At 40.7% G+C, this 17,289-nt stretch overlaps 2 protein-coding genes across 2 annotated transcripts in view; both read left to right on the top strand.

The window, feature by feature from the left end:
- The first annotated feature begins 1,843 nt into the window (after window positions 1-1,843).
- On the top strand, window positions 1,844-12,480 carry nqo1 (NAD(P)H dehydrogenase, quinone 1). The gene is made up of 6 exons (XM_070830479.1): window positions 1,844-1,975; window positions 7,750-7,922; window positions 8,475-8,600; window positions 9,566-9,679; window positions 10,678-10,779; window positions 12,054-12,480. Exons 1-6 carry the CDS (start codon window positions 1,972-1,974, stop codon window positions 12,393-12,395), a joined length of 861 nt encoding a protein of 286 aa, XP_070686580.1. The 5' UTR covers window positions 1,844-1,971; the 3' UTR covers window positions 12,396-12,480.
- Window positions 12,481-13,649: 1,169 nt separating this feature from the next.
- Window positions 13,650-17,289, top strand: part of LOC139223017 (gamma-aminobutyric acid receptor-associated protein-like 2) — a 7,885-nt gene continuing 4,245 nt past the window's right edge. Inside the window, exons 1-3 of the mRNA XM_070854981.1 lie at window positions 13,650-13,899; window positions 16,640-16,695; window positions 16,789-16,961. Of these exons, the coding sequence (XP_070711082.1) occupies window positions 13,866-13,899; window positions 16,640-16,695; window positions 16,789-16,961 (263 nt within the window). The 5' untranslated portion in view covers window positions 13,650-13,865. The remainder of the gene's footprint in view (window positions 13,900-16,639; window positions 16,696-16,788; window positions 16,962-17,289) is intronic.

Here is a 17,289-nt window from a genome sequence, read left to right as displayed (position 1 = left end):
AATCTGATCCTGATCCTGAATCTGAACCGGTCTGTTTGACCCCCTTGACAACCATTAAACATCTCATAACCTCTCAGACTAGGCCGATGCATCTCAAACATTTCCCTACAGGCAGGTGATGTGGGCAGGCGTCACCGCCGAGGCTCGTCCAGGTGATCGGACGGTGACAGAAAGCGTCCAGGTGACATTCCTGTTCACATTCCAGCGGGCGTTTCAGATTCACCTGAGGGCGTGTCAGATTCACCTGAGGATAACCGGCTGAACGCACGTCAGCTGCACTTTTGATTTAAATACGTTAATTTGGTTCTTAAAAACAGAGCAAAGCAGATATTTTTTTAAAATGATCCTGCAGCCTAAAGCTTCTCCCTCACACGTCAGAAAGCCTGAAGCACGAACCATGACAAAAAATAAATAGAAACATAAGAGACGTTTATCAGAGAGAAAAGAATAAGCTGTATATGATCGTTACTATGGAAACACTGGTCAACAGGTGTCAGCGATTGTTACCATGGAAACACTGGTCAGCAGGTGTTACCGATTATTACCATGGAAACACTGGTCAGCAGGTGTTACCGATTATTACCATGGAAACAGTGGTCATCACTAGCCACCAATTAGAAAATGGCAACCCTGGTCAGCTGTTGTGACTCATGTCACCGTGGGAACACTGGTCACCATGGGAACACTGGTCACCATGGGAACGCTGGTCAGCAGGTGTCAGCGATTGTTACCATGGATATATGGGTCACCACTGGTCACTGATTGTTACCCTGGCAACAGTGGTCAGCTGCTGTCACTATTTGTTACCAAGGAAACACTGTTCAGCAGGTGTCAACGACTGTTACCACGGAAACATTGGTGACCAACAGTCACCGATCGTTACCATGGCAACACTGGTCGGTGATCGCAACCATGGCAACCTTTGGCTCGTCACTGACTGTTATGTTGCGTTTGAATATCTGGTTTTCAGATTATTTCACATGTAAATACACACGTGTGTTTTGGACATTGAATAATAAAATCACATGAAACTTTGTTAAACATTATACTTTAAATTAGCTTTTTTTAACGTTCTATATATCCATAACGTCATGTATCCATTCAGGGAGGTGAAAAAGTCCATTTACTAATGTAGCTGCTCCGGAGAATGTCACATCGGTGTACAGCGGTAAAACATTATAGATCTCCATGTCAGCAGACGTGGATGTTCACATTTTAAGGCTTTAAATACATAAATCTTCTATGTCAGCTCGGAAAACTCCATCTGCTGAGGAGGATCATGTTAAACAGTTAAAAGCTTCAGAACAGCTACTAAATGGACCTTCTGGTGAGTTTGTTTTGACAAAAACTCCAAATATTTGAGTAAGAACACATTTTTGTCCAGTCAGGAGGAAAAAAGGGCCCCACTCCTCCCCTTTTATGCCAACTTTAAAATGTGTGAAACATTTTCTCATCTCCTCCGACTACCCAGACAGTCATAACAGCAAAAAAAAAAAAAAGGAGAGAAAGTGGTGACAGGTGGCGTTAAACTCAGACACTTGAACGAACGGCTCCGGCTTTACCAGCCCGACACCTTCCTCCACTTTTTCTTTTAACGAGGTGAAATTAAGTCGGATTAAAGAGTTCATTAAGCCACATGACCCCGGCAGGTAATCCCTGACAGAGACATTCTTTTCCAGACCAAATGAAACCAATCGTATTCGCCTGCACCAGTGAGTCCACACACACACACACACACACACACACACACACACTCCTCCCTCTCCAAACACTCAACTAAACCGGTCCTATAGTGTGACAGCAGACATTTTTCCCCCCTTCCCTCCAGTGTGTAATTGTGACTTGGAGACACGTTTGCTCCATCTGATATCCGATCTAACCATGTTTCTCACGCAAAGACACCCTCGGGGTCTATAAGAGCCACCGGGATCCAGGTCTGCAGCCCACAGACGACCCAGCAGACGACACAGCATGGGTAAGAGTCCACAGATTCACTGTTTTCACTTCCTGCTGCAAATCTCTGCTCTCTCTGCTGCTGCTCTGACTCACACGACTCTGCCCGGACAAACCAAACTCTGTACAGATTTTGCTGGTTTTTGGAGCCACTTGAGTTGAAGTAGTTGAGGGACACATGTTGGTTTTGTTGTTCTAAGTGTGAGTTTTTCCTTGTTTTCTTTGAATAGTCAATCTGTGCTGCAGCCTCAGGACTTAATTGCTTCAAAATTTAGGACTAAATAACTTTCTTGGAACTATAACATGGCTCACTGTAATATCTCTGTTGCTCTGCTGCTCCTCTCTCAGGACAAACCAAAGTCTGCTTTTAAAGCTTGTGAATAGCAAATGGAAAGAATTTAGATTTTGTAGATCTTTGTATGACAGTTTTGTTATTTATTTCAAACATTTGAATCTCTGTTTCACTCTCAGAACTGTAAAAACTGTGCGTTTCTATCTGCACACAACAAACCAAACTCTGTACAAATTTTACTCGTTTTTTTGGAGTCATTTAACTTCACATAGCTGCCAAACAAATAGCTAAAATGTTGATTTTGTAGATGTAATTAGTGCAGATCTACCTTCAATAATGGCATATTTAACCACTTTTTTAAAACCCTTTTGAAGCTATAATATGGAGCACTGTAACATCTCATAATAATCATAGTGTGCAATAGCAAAAATGTTGGTTTTGCAGATCTGAGTACGACTAAGAGTAAACTGCATACTTCTGTCAGGAGAAAATCTTTCTTCATCTTTCTTTTCTGTCACTGGCACTCGTCAGACATGTTTCTCAGCTCATCATTCACACATTCGTCCACAAACAGACACTGTTCCTCCTGCTGCTTTATTAACTGTCTGCGTGGTTTGAGATCTTATCATTGATTATGTTAAGGAGATGCCGGCTGTCTGTTTTCTTCCTTTTTTCCCCTGCAGACTTATTTGCAGACATTCAAGCTTGTTTTGTCGCTGCTCACACATGTACAAAGTTAGAAACAGTCTCCATAGCAATAATTAGGTCACATCTATACGTTGGAGCATATAAGTCATATAGTAATACTTTTAGGTCAATTAAAAGTAAGTTAGTAAAGTAGATTTAGTACAGCACCTCTCACATTGCAGGGTAACAAAAGGCTTCACAGGGTAAAAGGGTTTTAAAAAAATACCATGAAAGCTGTGAAAGAATCAAAAAGAAAATTTGTTAGAAATAAGATCCAAGTTTAAAATGAAATGAACCATAAAACATACGTGACAGCAGACCATAAAAACACAAAAATTCAACCACTAGACAACACAAGGCGAGTTTGAACAAAAGAGTTTTTGAAGGCGTCGACAGAGACCGCGGATCGTATGTCTGCAGGGGGAGCGTGCAGCCACCTCAAAGGCTCCACTGCGTTTTTTGTTTACAGTCAAGCTCGAGGAAAAACCAGTGAGACGCTCTGGTCAGAAGACCTGACGCTCTACTGGCGATACGAGGATGAAAAACAAGAACCTTAAAATGAATCGTGAACTTTAAGGGAATCCAGACACCACTGGCTGAGGCAGGTGAAAAGGGAAGTGCAGTAGTCACACTTTACAGGAGCTCAAGTCCAGTTCACGATGAACTAGTTCATAGTTCAGACCATTTTACCTTTTAATTGAGTGAACTAGTCCTTTAGTAGTTTGGCCGTGGTCTTAACCTTTGTTAATGATTATTATTATTATATGGACAATTATCTCCCAGGACAGGTCGAATGCTTCAGCTCGAGGTGTCGTTTCAGATATGTTGCCAAAGTGGCCGACGTTCGCACAAGTTTTTTCACTTTCCATAAAAATGGAGAGGGAAGCCACTTGTTCATAAAAGTCTTTAAAATATTCATTAGAAGTGGCTTCAGCTGTTGCTGCCTCTGAACTGCCAGGTTCAGCAAAAAACACAGTGCAGAGCTGTGGTGAAGTCTCCCAGGAAACTCATGTTCACGTCCATTAGTTACAAACGGTCACATGAGCACGAACAATGAACACTGGCCGGGATCATGTAAATGACTGAATGATCGCCTGTGATACAACAGACCTGGGTTTGGCAATGTTTGGCAATGGGAGAAACATGTACAGGTCAACAATTTGACGTGTTGATCGAAGTAAATAGATCAGATTAGACAGTACAGCTGAAGAAAGGGGCAGAATACTCTGAGCAACCTTGAAACCTACAGCCGAATCGTTATCAGCCCATCAAGTGGCCACACCAGTTGTTTTTTGGAGCAGAGATATGAGGTAGTAAAGCCCTAAACCACCTCCTAATTGTCTCAGTAGGCCTTTATCAGCTATGGTAAGCTACAATGACCCATATTTGGGCGGCGACACCTAGTGGCCGTAGTAATTATATCGCTGAAGCAGCGAAGCAAAGGTATAAGATGGTATATAGAGTGAAAAAGTCCATGTTGGGGGGAGGTAAGCTCATTGGATGGGTCAAACACTGCACCTTCACCCAGTTGGTGCCATCTGAACCTACTGTAATGGTAATAACAGCCAGCGGGCCGTTTAATAAGCAAATAACTTCCACAGCTATTTTATCTGAAGCAATAAAAAGTGTTATCTGCATTTAGGTGTAAAACTTTGTTCATCGTCCAGTTCTGAACAGACAGAGGACGATAAGGGACACGTGGAAACTTAACCTCAATTCTGACTTTAAGCCCAGAATTCTAGAATTTATGTCAGAATTCTAGAATTCCGAGAACAAGGTCAGAGGTCAGAGTCTCGGAATTCTGGGATTAAACGCAGAATTCTAGAATTCTGGCATCAGAGTCTCAGAATTCTGGGATTAAACGCAGAATTCTAGAATTCTGGCATCAGAGTCTTCTAACGAATTCTAACGGCTTAAACGGAGAATTCTAACGGCTTAAACGAGACCATCTGCACAACAGTGATATGAGATGTCTTTTGATATGTTTATAGTGTCACTTAGGAGGAGTCTATAAGAAAGCTAAGGTGTAATATAAGACCCTGGACATGTAGAGACTAAAGGGACTCAGAAAAAGTCCTGACAAGAGGAGCAGGACCAGTCCAGGGGGCTCCCAGGGACGCCCACCCTGCCTGAGTGAAGCTGCTCTCGCCCACATCACACACCATCGTTATGACTCTGAGAAGAGCTGCTTTAGTTGAAAGCTTCTGACTGGAAATTATCTAAGATGTTGTCAGATTTCTTTTTGGGAAGGGACAGATCAAGGTTTCTTTTTTTGAACAACTGCAGGTTTAGAATAAGCTGAGACACAACAGAGAGTCTCACCAGATGGTGGAGTACGACTTTTTAGGTACATTTAAGGTCATTTCTATGCATTTTAAGCTTTTCGTGTGTAATTTCACATCATTTAGTCTCTATGGACTGATATTGTGCAGAGAAACAGGACTTTTCACACACTGTGATTCGTTTTACTTGTGCGTGTGTGAAACCAAAGCCAACGTCGACGTATTTTGACTGAAATAACTTCCATAACTGTGTATTTTAATATTGCCACTTTTAATGTTTCTGTTCTTGTTACCTACAAAGGGACTACAGATGTAAATGCAAAACTGTCTCGCTAATTCTGGCTAGATAGATAGATAAATAGATAAATAAATAAATAAATAAATAGACAAATAAATAGATGATAAATAAATAAATAAAACTAGCATACCAAACCAAACCGAACCATCATCATTTCCAAAACTAACCACCTAATGTTTTTACATCCGACGGGATCAGTTTGGACCTAAGTTCAGGATTTTTAAGCATCGAAGTGGACGAAATATCTACAGGGCTTGAGGAAGGAGTCAAACTGCCCACCAGATTAGTGACGTCTTGCAGGGAAACGGGAGAGAAAGAGTCCAAAATTATCCAACCGAGCTGGATAAGGAGAAAAGAGAGCAGAAGATGGGATGAAAAAGAAAAAGAGGAGGCAGGATGTCACATCATGATGTGCAGGAGTGATAACGATGATGTCAATAAATTAGGTTGGAGAAACAAACGTCAGAAGGTCTTTGCAGCAGATAAGGTGGATTTCCACAGTCGCCCGTTCCTCCCACCCTCATAAAAAGCCTTTTTATGGTGAAAACTTTGTGGTTTCAAGCTGTGATAAATCTTTCTGTCTGGTGTTTGTCCTCCGTCAGCATCTGGACCAAAAGCCATTCATTAACAATTTAAGGTCAAGGTTCAAAGTAGAGTTAACTGAGTTTATGTATTTATTATTTAATCACCATTTACTCCTGCAGACTTGTTTCACTATATAATCGAAATAATTGAAACTGGAGAATTGATTGTCCGACATTTTCAGCTCCTAAGGCTTTATTAATGGATTCATCCTTAGATTACTAACATATTGTGACTACAGAGCTCATCGCAAAGCGTCAAAGTCATGACTCTTTATTAGTGGCCTTGTGTGCATTTATTACTGTAAAACTGATCAGTTATTAGAAAGTTAGATTAATAAGGAGGTGAAACAGCCAAACAACAAGCAGCTTCATTTCTTAAGCTTAACTCAGAATTAAAATCCTCTTGACAGTAAGAAAGGAGTTTATTACATGAAAACCTAAATGTTTGCCAACACACCAATTTATTAAGAAAACAAAGTGAAATCACATGAGTGGAAGCGTTAATCCAGCCCGAATAGTCCAAGTGAAATGTCCAAAAAAATATTTAAAAATAAAAGGAATATATGTCCTTCCTTGAAATGCAAAATTAGAAATTGGGAGCAACAAGACATTGCAAAATAATTTTAAAAAATGGGCTCAAAAGAGTCCAAACTCACCGGCCGTAGAGCTGTGGATCAGTAGTCCAGTCCTCAGGTCTCTGGGTTCCTTCACTGTTCACGTGGACGAGGAATCATCATAAAAGCAAACGCCTTTTTTTTTATCTCCATTGTAAACAGCCAGTATCACATAGATCCCTGCAGATGCATTTCCCACCCAACATGACTCTCCCACCTCTGCTCTCCAGGCCACACCCCCACACACATACCTGAGGTGGCTGCGACATGTGACCCAGCCCGTGTGACCTACAGGAAACTATACATGGCAGCAAAGTAAAAGCAGACAGAGATACACAGAGATAGACAGACAGGGGGCGACTCCACTGGCTCCAAATAGAAGTCTGATTGGATGGAAGTCAATGAGAATGACTTTTCACTTGATTTATCAGCTCGGTGAACATTTTCCTGATGAGTTTATGGTCTCAGTCTTCTTCAACACAGCAGGAAAACTTTAGGATTGGTCCAGTAGAATCGCCTCAGCTGCGAAATTGGCCGCCATGGCTGTAATGTAACTCAAATCAAAATGATCCTTTTGGTTTAACCACAAACAGCCGTTATATCGCTCGCTGCAAACACACCAGACTCCATTCACTAAAACAGTCATTTTAACTCCCAGAAGACAGACAGTTGCTGGTTGACTGTTGCCCTGATTGGTTAGTTTGTTTGTGTTATTGTGTATTAAACAAACCTGTAAAACAGCAAATTCACACAATAACACAAGGAAACTAACCACTCAGGGCAACAGTCAACCAGCAACTCTCTGTGTTCTGGGAGGTAAAATTACTGTTTTTGTGAATGGAGTCTGGTGTGTGTGCAGAGAGCTAGATAACGGCTGTTTGTGGTTAAACCAAAAGGATCAACAACAACAAAATATGTAAAAAATAGGGTCAAGGTTTAGAAAAAAACAGTTACCCTTTATGGTTAGGATTAGGCTTTGTGTTAGGCTGTCGAAAATGAATGGAAGTCAATGCAATATATGTCTGTTTGTGTGCCACAGCTCAGAAGACGGCCCTGATCGTGTACGCCCACCAGAGCGTGGGGGCGTTCAACGCGGCAGCGCGCGACGTGGCCATGCAGGAGCTGGCGGAGCAGGGCTACCGGGTCATCGTGTCCGACCTGTACGCCATGAACTTCAAAGCCAGCGCCACGCAGGACGACATCATCGGTGACCTCTCTGTTAATGGCAGAATTACCACAGTCAGCAAAAACAAATTCACACTCTGATCAAACCTGCATGTCAGGATTTTAGAGTCATGAGGTTCAAATCAGATTTGAGTGAAGAATCATGATATTAAATCTGGATTTGGAGACATTTTGAGCTTTATGTAAACAGGTCTTAGGCTCACACCTGGATTTTGGGGTTTGGGGGTTTTGTACTGAAGATCCAAATCCTCTAAACAGCTCACAAAAATCAAACGTTATTATTCTTTTAAAGTCTCAGTAATTCCTTGAAACAGCTGGTCACTGTAGTTTTTAGTTAAAGTCACTCAGACAGACAGAAGTAGTGCATTTGTCGGGGACTATTTTCTGTGGCGGATTAATCCACATTTGGTGCCCCTGTGAGTTTTGTGGCAGCAGAACAGTCTGTGTGTGTGTGTGTGTGTGTGTGTGTGTTCAGGATGATGATTGAGATGTGTTTATTTACTTAATAGTAGACAAACATTAAGAAAAATATAGGAAACTGTCAAACTTATCTGACAGAGAGTGTTGTGTTCAGGTGACTTGAAGAATCCGGAGCTTTTCCAGTATGGAGACGAGACCATGTACGCCTGGATGGAGGGCCGCCTCAGTGACGACATCGTAGCCGAGCAGCGTAAGGTGGAGGAGGCCGAGCTCATCATCTTCCAGGTCAGAGGTCGCCCACATCTCCCATCTGTGTTTCTGTGTTTGTTCAACGAGTGTTTTATTGTCGACTAGACTCAAAACCAGCTGTGAATGTATCCAGACAGAAGGAGAGTGACTAAAAAGAGGAAGTATTACTTTGAGAATAACTTGGGCCAAATTATGGTGTCTAAATGACTTGTAGGTATAAAAAGTTTTGGAAATATTCCAGTGAAATCAAAATGATCCTTTTTGTTTAACCACGAACAGCCACTATATCGCTCTCTCCAAACACACCAGACTCCATTGACAAAAATAAGAATTTTACCTCCCAGAACACAAGAGTTGCTGGTCTACTGCTGCCTTGATTGGTTAGTTTGTTTGTGTTCTTGTGTGTTAAACAAATATTGTTTTGGATCCAAACTTAACCTAAATTCACACAATAACACAAATATACTAATTGAACAAGGCAGTGGTAGACCAGCAACTACCTGTGATCTGCAAGGTAAAATTACTGTTTTTGTCAATGGAGTCTGGTGTGTTAGCAGAGAGCGATTTAACGGCTGTTTGTGGTTAAACCAAAAGGATCTTCCAGGTCTCTCTCTGTAGGGATCCTTTCCATGATGCTGTCACACACTTAGAATAACAATCTGAGCCTGTCTGTAGCTAAAACAAGCACTTTTAGTGGACTTTGATTGATCGCAGTCCAACACTTTTTGTACCTACCAGTCATTTAAACACCAAAATATGTAAAAACAGACTTAAATTAATTAATTAATTCGATTGTCTTTATTCTGTCTTACAGTAATATATACATAAAACACATGCAAACAAAAGGTAACATAGGGTTAAAACACATCCAACACAAAAAAACATAGATTTAATTGCCTGCGGGATGTTTATGAGTGAAGAGGGAAATAAATTCAAAGGAAATAAAGTAATAAATCATAAAAAACATAAAGATCCGTGTCCTGTTCTGTCTCCTCTTATAGTTTCCGTTGTACTGGTTCAGCGTGCCGGCCATCATGAAGGGCTGGATGGACAGAGTGCTGACTCAAGGCTTCGCTTTCTCCCTGCAAAAGATGTACAATAACGGTGTATTCAAGGTCAGTCCGTGTCTTTAACCAGCACTAAGCAGAGACAAAATAAGCTGTACTTCGCTCTCTTTGTCCTACTTTTAATATATTCAAAATCTGCAGTGATGCTTTTATTTTGAAGGAGTAAATGTGGAAATACTTGATCGTAGAGACATTAATATACTCACAAAAAATTTACTTATTTTAGCTGTTATTGTTCAGAGAAATATATAAAAATGTAAATTTATTCTGTGGTCAGTTTGAAATCACATAAGTTAAAAGAGATTCCAACTATGACCAGTTTCTATAATGAAAACCAGCAAGAAAACATCCAAATAAAAGCCTCTAAAACCAGACTGAGTATTACTGCACTCTGAGTGTGTATTACTGCACTCAGGCTGTGTATTACTGCACTCTGACTGTGTATTACTGCACTCAGGCTGTGTATTACTGCACTCTGACTGAGTATTACTGCCCTCAGGCTGAGTATTACTGCCCTCAGGCTGAGTATTACTGCACTCAGACTGAGTATTACTGCACTCTGACTGAGTATTACTGCACTCTGACTGAGTATTACTGCACTCACACGGTGTATTACTGCACTCAGGCTGTGTATTACTGCATTTAGACTTTCTATTATATTGATTTTAATACATAAATACAAATAAATGTAATTATCACAACCAAATAATACTATTAACAAACCCTGTAGCACTTTATTAACTGTGGTCTGTAAATAATTAATCGAAGTAATCAAAGTGGATCAGAAAGCTGTTGTTGGTAAATGCTGCGGTATCTGTAGTTTGTACGTGTTGTGTGTGTTCAATGATTGTTTTGGGGGGCTAAAATAATCTTCCTATCAGGACATGAAGAATAAAACATGACTGTTTTATAGTTCCCCAGCTTCTCTGCCTCTGTAGTTCCTGCTGTCTGCCTGTAGGGGGCGGTATTGTCCGACCGTGGCTTCAACATCAGCCTCCTCTGGTCTCTGCCGGATATAAACTGTGTTCCCGTGTTTCTCCCTGAAGGAAAAGAAGGCGATGTTGTCCTTCACCACTGGAGCCGTGAAGACCATGTTCCGGCCCGACGGCATAAACGGGGACATTAACATCACACTGTGGCCTCTGCAGGTCAGCGTGAAACCACACCAGTGTTTTCTTCAAATATTGTTCTTTTTACTTCATGCAAAACACACGACGAGTTTGAGAAATGTGATGTTCTGTTATAGATTAAATAAACCCAACAGTTTATACAAGTACAGCTGAAACACTAACTTAACCATCACTAACGTCGGGTATATTTTACCCAATAAAAAAATACTTCTCATCAAAATATATTAAAGTACAACAATACATGGCAAACTGAAGTATTCTTCTTTTATTTTCCCCTATACAATGGCATATAAAACGAAAAAAGGTATCATGGGGACCCTTTAAAAAGGCTGTAAAATTAGTGAAAAATTAGGAAAGTTAACAAAAAATTCCTTAAAAAACCAAAAAGAAAAGACACACAATGAAAATCACTTGACCACGAAGACATTAGTGTTTCAGGGTTAATCAATAAGTCCATTGGCAGAAAATCATTTGGCAACTATTTTGATAATCATTGAAATAATTTTCTGCTTTTCCTTTTTTTATTAATTAATTAATAAGTTTCAAATTTAGTAAACATTCACACATGTTTCACCATCAACGGCAGAAACAGATGAGAAATAAACAGACAAAAGATGCAAAGATGCAAAAACTAAATACATTTTGAGGACACTAAATTAATAAACAGCTGATGAACGTGAACGAAACATTAATGAAAGTTAATAACAGCGACCTCATGCCGAGGCCTGAGCTTGTACGGACGCCCACCAAGACAGACAAACACACAATAAAAGAATAAAACAAACATAAATACGTGGGATTACCACAAAATAAAATAATGAATTTGAAAATATATGCATGTATTAGTTGTTACAGGAAGTCAGTTTGTCCCTCTAAAGTTTCTTTAGTTTTTAAAATGGACTCTGTGTGTCCAAGCTGGAGACCTGAGAGGCCCCTTAAGACAATAAGAGTTCTGTTATATACATTCTGCAGTAATTAATAGTACTTTAAAAGCCCCATATTGTCCAAACTGAACTTTTTAATGTCTTTAAAACGTAAACGTGTGTCCACAGTTTGTCTAAAGACCCTCGAACTCTGAGTAAAGTGTTTCTCCTGCTCTATATTTCACTAAATGCTCGAAAACACTCCATTTATGATGTCATAAGGGGACCTGTTGATCATGTGACCTCCTCCAGCCATTCAGCAGGCCGACTGTCCCCGTCCACCGAAAACCTCCCCAGTTTCTTCCTCACTAATCAGCTCCTGGTGAATCAGAGATCTAAAAAGACTCTTCATGTCTTTGTGTCTTTCAGAACGGCATTCTGCACTTCTGTGGGTTCCAGGTTTTCGCCCCGCAGATATTCTGGTGTCCGGCTCACAGCCCCGCCGCCGCGCGGACGGCGATGCTGGACGGGTGGCGAGCCCGACTTAAAGGACTGTTGGCAGAGCAGCCTCTGACCTTTGCCCCCTGCGAGCTGTTCGACCTCAGCTTTCAGGGGGGTTTCTTGATGTGGCCGAAGGTGAGGGAGGAGCAAGTGTCGCAGCCTTTCGGCCTCACCACGGGACACCATCTGGGGAAGCCTCTGCCGCCAGACAACCAGACCAGAGCTCAGCCCGCCGGGGAAAACAGCGGCAAACCAGACTGCAGGGACTAGCACCTTTACCGCACACGTGTGTCATACGTGTTAGGAAGATTTTATACATGCTGTGTGTTTAATGAAGCTCAAATAAAACAATTTAGACCAAAAAAATGACTTTAATTTATTTCTTTATTAAGATGCAAAACTATATTTTGTCACTTTTCACACAATAACACACAAAGTGCTTCACACAGTGAAACAATAACCACCCACACATAAAGCAATAAATTACTTTCTGATTAATAAAGCAATTATACTTAATAACAGCCCTCAATAAAAGACAAGAACGGAGGACACGTTAACATAAATGTCATCAATTTGCAATAACCAGAGGCAGGAGCTCCAAACAGTAATTAAAATGTAAATGAAAGCTTGAGTGTGCACAAGATGAATTAATAAAATACTGAATCAAATGTAGTAAAAGGAAAACAATACTTAAAATAAAAAAAAATTCAAAAGGTATCTCCCCACTTACTCCTCATCTGTCATCAACCCTCTCAGCTGGACTTTTCCCAACACAGACGACTCCTTTGAATCGCATCTTAAAGCTTTTCTCTTTGTGAAAGCTATAATCAAATATTACAATATGAATAGCAATAAAGTACAAGTAAACCATTTAAGTCATTCAGTGCAAGGGTAGGATAAAATGCCACAGGTTGCAGACTGAGCGAAACAAAATAAATATAAGGAAAAAAACTAACAAATAAAAGTGTCACAGGTCTAAATCAATATATGTATGTTTTTTTTTAAGATATCCAAATCTTGTTCGGTTTTTACACATTTTAGCACTTTCTTAACATTTATTAACTCATTCGTGAAAGCTAAGAGCAGCTGTCTGGCCTTACTAATTCCACATCTATGGATACACTGTTCGGCTATAATAACCAGGCTTTTGTCCATCGTTTCCCTTTTGAATCCTCCATTTTAACTCCAAATTGAATGTGTTTATATTCTCACTCATGTGACTGACAGCTGCTGTAGAAATGGTTATGTTTATGTTCCCCACAGGGGCGGAACCAAATGTGGCATAGAGGGTGCGATGCCATTATGGTGTCGTGTAAAGAAACACAGACTCACCGCGAATGCTGGTATTTAAACAATAACACGTCAAAGCGCTCCACAGTGGAGGCGTGAATTAATTTTATTTTATTTATTTAAATGTAGAAAAAAGTCAGAGCGACCCATGTTATCACCTGCTGCGCACCCCTCCTCTGCGTGGCGCAGTGGAGCAGTCCGGCCGTGACGTCACCGCCGGGAGGGGGGGGAGGCAGAGCTGATGGAGAACAGCCGGCTGTTGTTTGTTGTTTTCGCTGCAGTGTTGAGAGGCGCCGCCGCCGCTGCCGCCACTTAATCCACGTTTAATTCAACATCCACAAGCAATAAAGGAGACGTCGAAGAAAAGATTATTTCCCCCACTGTTAAGGAAACACCGAGGCGTGTTTATAACCCGCTGCATCGAGCGAAAAGAGCCCGGAAACGGCAAACATGAAATGGATGTTCAAAGAGGATCACTCCTTGGGTAAGAGGAGCAGGGAGGCGCTAGCTAGCTTGACGGGAGAGCGATTAAAAAATGTCTGCGCAGATTCATTTTACACCTTAAATCCTTTAATGTCACCCAAGAGGGAAGATAAATACGGGTTTAAAGTCCTGAAAGGAACATTTTCCAAACGGGTCGAGCACCCAGAGTTGGCCTGTCCTTCAGGCTTTTGCTAGCTTGGCTGTTTTAGCTAGCAGGGGGCAGGAAAACACCACATTAAATAAAAAACAGCTTTAATTTTAATGTCAGCTCGCGTTAAAGGTGTTTTTGTTGTCTCCACCTTGAGCTGAATCCGTGTGGATGAACCAAACCGTCGTGTCTTCGTTGCTTTTTCTGCCACCCGAGGCGACGACGACCTGGTTTTGAGGATGTTTACACACAAAGCTGCTAGCTAAGCCTCCTTTGTGGCTCCAGTCGCAGCCAGCAGCTGGCTAATAAAGCGCTGCTGCTGCTGCTGCTGCTGCTGCTGTTGTGTCTGTTTCTGCAGCTAAAACATGATGTTGTTGGTGTTTCCTCCACCTGAGCTGTGACCTGGAGGCCGAGGAGGCGTCAGGCAGGGCGAGAAAACAGTAGTTGTTTTTGCAGAAGAGTTGCAGGCCTGCAGGCCGAGTATGCATCCTTCATTTAAATCTTTTAATACGACTGTTTGTGTGGCTGCAGATCTCGATTTTATTGCAATAAATCGACAAGATTTTGTACTTTTAAAACGACAAAGAATGTATACTGATGTCCTGCAAGCGATAAGAGGGCAAAGTGAGTCCTTAATAACAGCAAAAAGGTGAATTCACACTAATTTATTTATAATAAAACACACCAGAGACACAAAAAACAGACAAATATTTGTATTTATGAATTTGAAACCAAAGCACATCTGGTTATTTGAAGCTGTCAGACTACCCAGAGCATTGAACAACAGTCTAAACTTGTTGTTGACAAGCCAGCTGATGGCAGTAAACTTGTGTTTTCAGAGTTTAAATGCTCAGTTTACGTGTTAATGAGCAGTAAATGTGTTTTTGTTGACGTGAAATTATGTGGTCAATAAAGGTGAAGCACTGCAAATGTTCAAATGTGTGAAACAGATGAGAATATGGCAGAAACAGCTGGCCTCTCCTCAGTGTTATTGTTAGTGTCGGTGTTAAGACTACCTTACCCAGAAACCCCTCTGCTTCCTGTGAAAAGCAGGAAGTGCCTTATTCAGATGGTAACAGAATAAACTAACAAGTATTTTACTATAAAATAATCAGATTTTTTTTTTATATTTAACGACAACAATTAGTACAACCAGCAGATCAAAACCCAAATATTTTAAATTTACAGTCAATTAAAACAGAGAAAATTAGCAAATCCTCACTTTTGAGAAGCTGGATTCAATAAATGTTAAAAAAAAAGGTGAACTGATCATCACAATTATTTTTCTGTTAATTACTTTGCAGCGGTAGAGGCTAAAATTAAATATTACTTTTAATTGATCTTTCAAATCATGTATATATAAATGTGATGCATCCTGTAACAATAATCTAAATTTCTGGGTTTTCATTCATAATTCAGATACAAATTACACACAAGTGAAGGGAACTGGATACAAAAAATAGATTATTAGTAATTATTAATTTGCAATGATTCATTTACCTTTTGAGCAAATAACAACCTGATGATTTTGCTGTAAGTTAAATGACTGTTGGTAGCAGCAGGAAGAGGCGGCACAAGTAAATACGTAACAAATACCAAATGTAATAATAGCTGCAGCACAAATTAGGAGCGAGTGGAAATCCAAACAGAGTAGGTATCAAATGTAATAATAGATATTATACATTATGTATCCAGACAGAAGGAGAGTGACTAAAGAGTTAATCTGTGGATGTTTTAGTCAGGATTAAATGCTGCATGTTCACCTTTTAAGAGGACGGATTGATGGGTGTTGCGGTTCAGCTGGTCTCAGTGTGTCTTAATCCACCTCAGGCGTCACATATTGATCTTTGTCCATCACGAGGTTTTCCCTCCAGTGTTTGTGCAGAAGAGGAAGTTTTACTCAAAGGTATTTTTAAACATGTAAGATTTATTTTGTTCAAGCAAAAACAGCTGTTATATCGCTCTCTTCAATCCCACCAGACTCCATTGACAAAAACAGTGATTTTATCTCACATAACATGGGAGTTGCTGGTCTACTGCTGGCTCCATCGGTTAGTTTGTTTGTGTTATTGTGAGTTACACAACTATTGTGTTGGATGCAATCTAACCCTTTAAAACGGCAAAAAACACAAACAAATTCACGGATCAAGGCAGCGGTAAACCAGCAACTCCTCTGTTCTGTGAGGTAAAATTACTGTTTTTGTGAATGGAGTCTGGTGTGTGTGCAGAAAGCGCTATAACAGCTGTTTGTGGTTAAACCAAAAGGATCTTCCAGGTCTCTCTCTGTAGGGATCCTTTCCATAATGCTGTCACACACTTAGAATAACAATCTGAGCCTGTCAGTGACCAAAACAAACACTTTTAGTTGCTTCAAAATATTAAACTACAGTCATTGCAGCTTATTTCACAGCTGCCAGCTAAAGGGGTCTAATAGACCAATTCTAAAACTTTCTGTCACTACCAATCAAACCCAAAATATTTTAAAATAGGTCCCAGATTTAAAAATACTGAAGCTACCCTTTAAGACTCATGTGTTATTGTGTAAAATATTCACTTAATTAACACTAATTGTGCCTTTTTTTTAATCCTCCAGAACATCGATGCATAGAGTCAGCCAAAATCCGCAACAAGTACCCTGACAGGGTCCCGGTGAGTGACTCTACAGCTGATTCACAAGACGTCTGTTTGTGTTACGGCGCATTTAGCTGTTAAAATCACGTCTGCGATGTGCGTTTCCACCAGGTGATTGTGGAGAAAGTGTCCGGATCACAGATAGTGGACATCGACAAGAGGAAGTACCTGGTCCCCTCCGACATCACGGTGGCTCAGTTCATGTGGATCATCAGGAAACGCATCCAGCTGCCCTCGGAGAAGGCCATCTTCCTGTTCGTGGACAAGACCGTGCCTCAGTCCAGGTCAGCTCCGCCAGGGCTCCTCAGGCGTTCCCGGTGCCCGCTGGGTACCCGGGGGCCTCCGAACATTATGATTCAGCCAGAAAATCAGAGTATGAAGTATTTAGTTTATGGGCGGTTAGTTTGTGCCTTATCACTTCCACAGCAATAGCATAATGAATTATAATTAAAGTAGCTCTCCTCCTGCAGAAGCCCATTTCACCAATGTGATTTAACAAAGAAAAGATCCTCCATTATGTGAGAAACGTTTTTTTAAATAATGAGTTTGTAACACAACTCATTATTTTGACTTTTCTTTTTTTCATGTCATTGGTGGAAAACAGCCATCAGT

The sequence above is a fragment of the Pempheris klunzingeri genome, chromosome 1, assembly GCF_042242105.1.
Source record: "Pempheris klunzingeri isolate RE-2024b chromosome 1, fPemKlu1.hap1, whole genome shotgun sequence".
Taxonomy (NCBI): Eukaryota; Metazoa; Chordata; class Actinopteri; order Acropomatiformes; family Pempheridae; genus Pempheris; species Pempheris klunzingeri.
The sequence above is the reverse complement of the archived record's forward strand: the minus strand, read 5'-3'. Positions and strand labels throughout refer to the sequence as shown.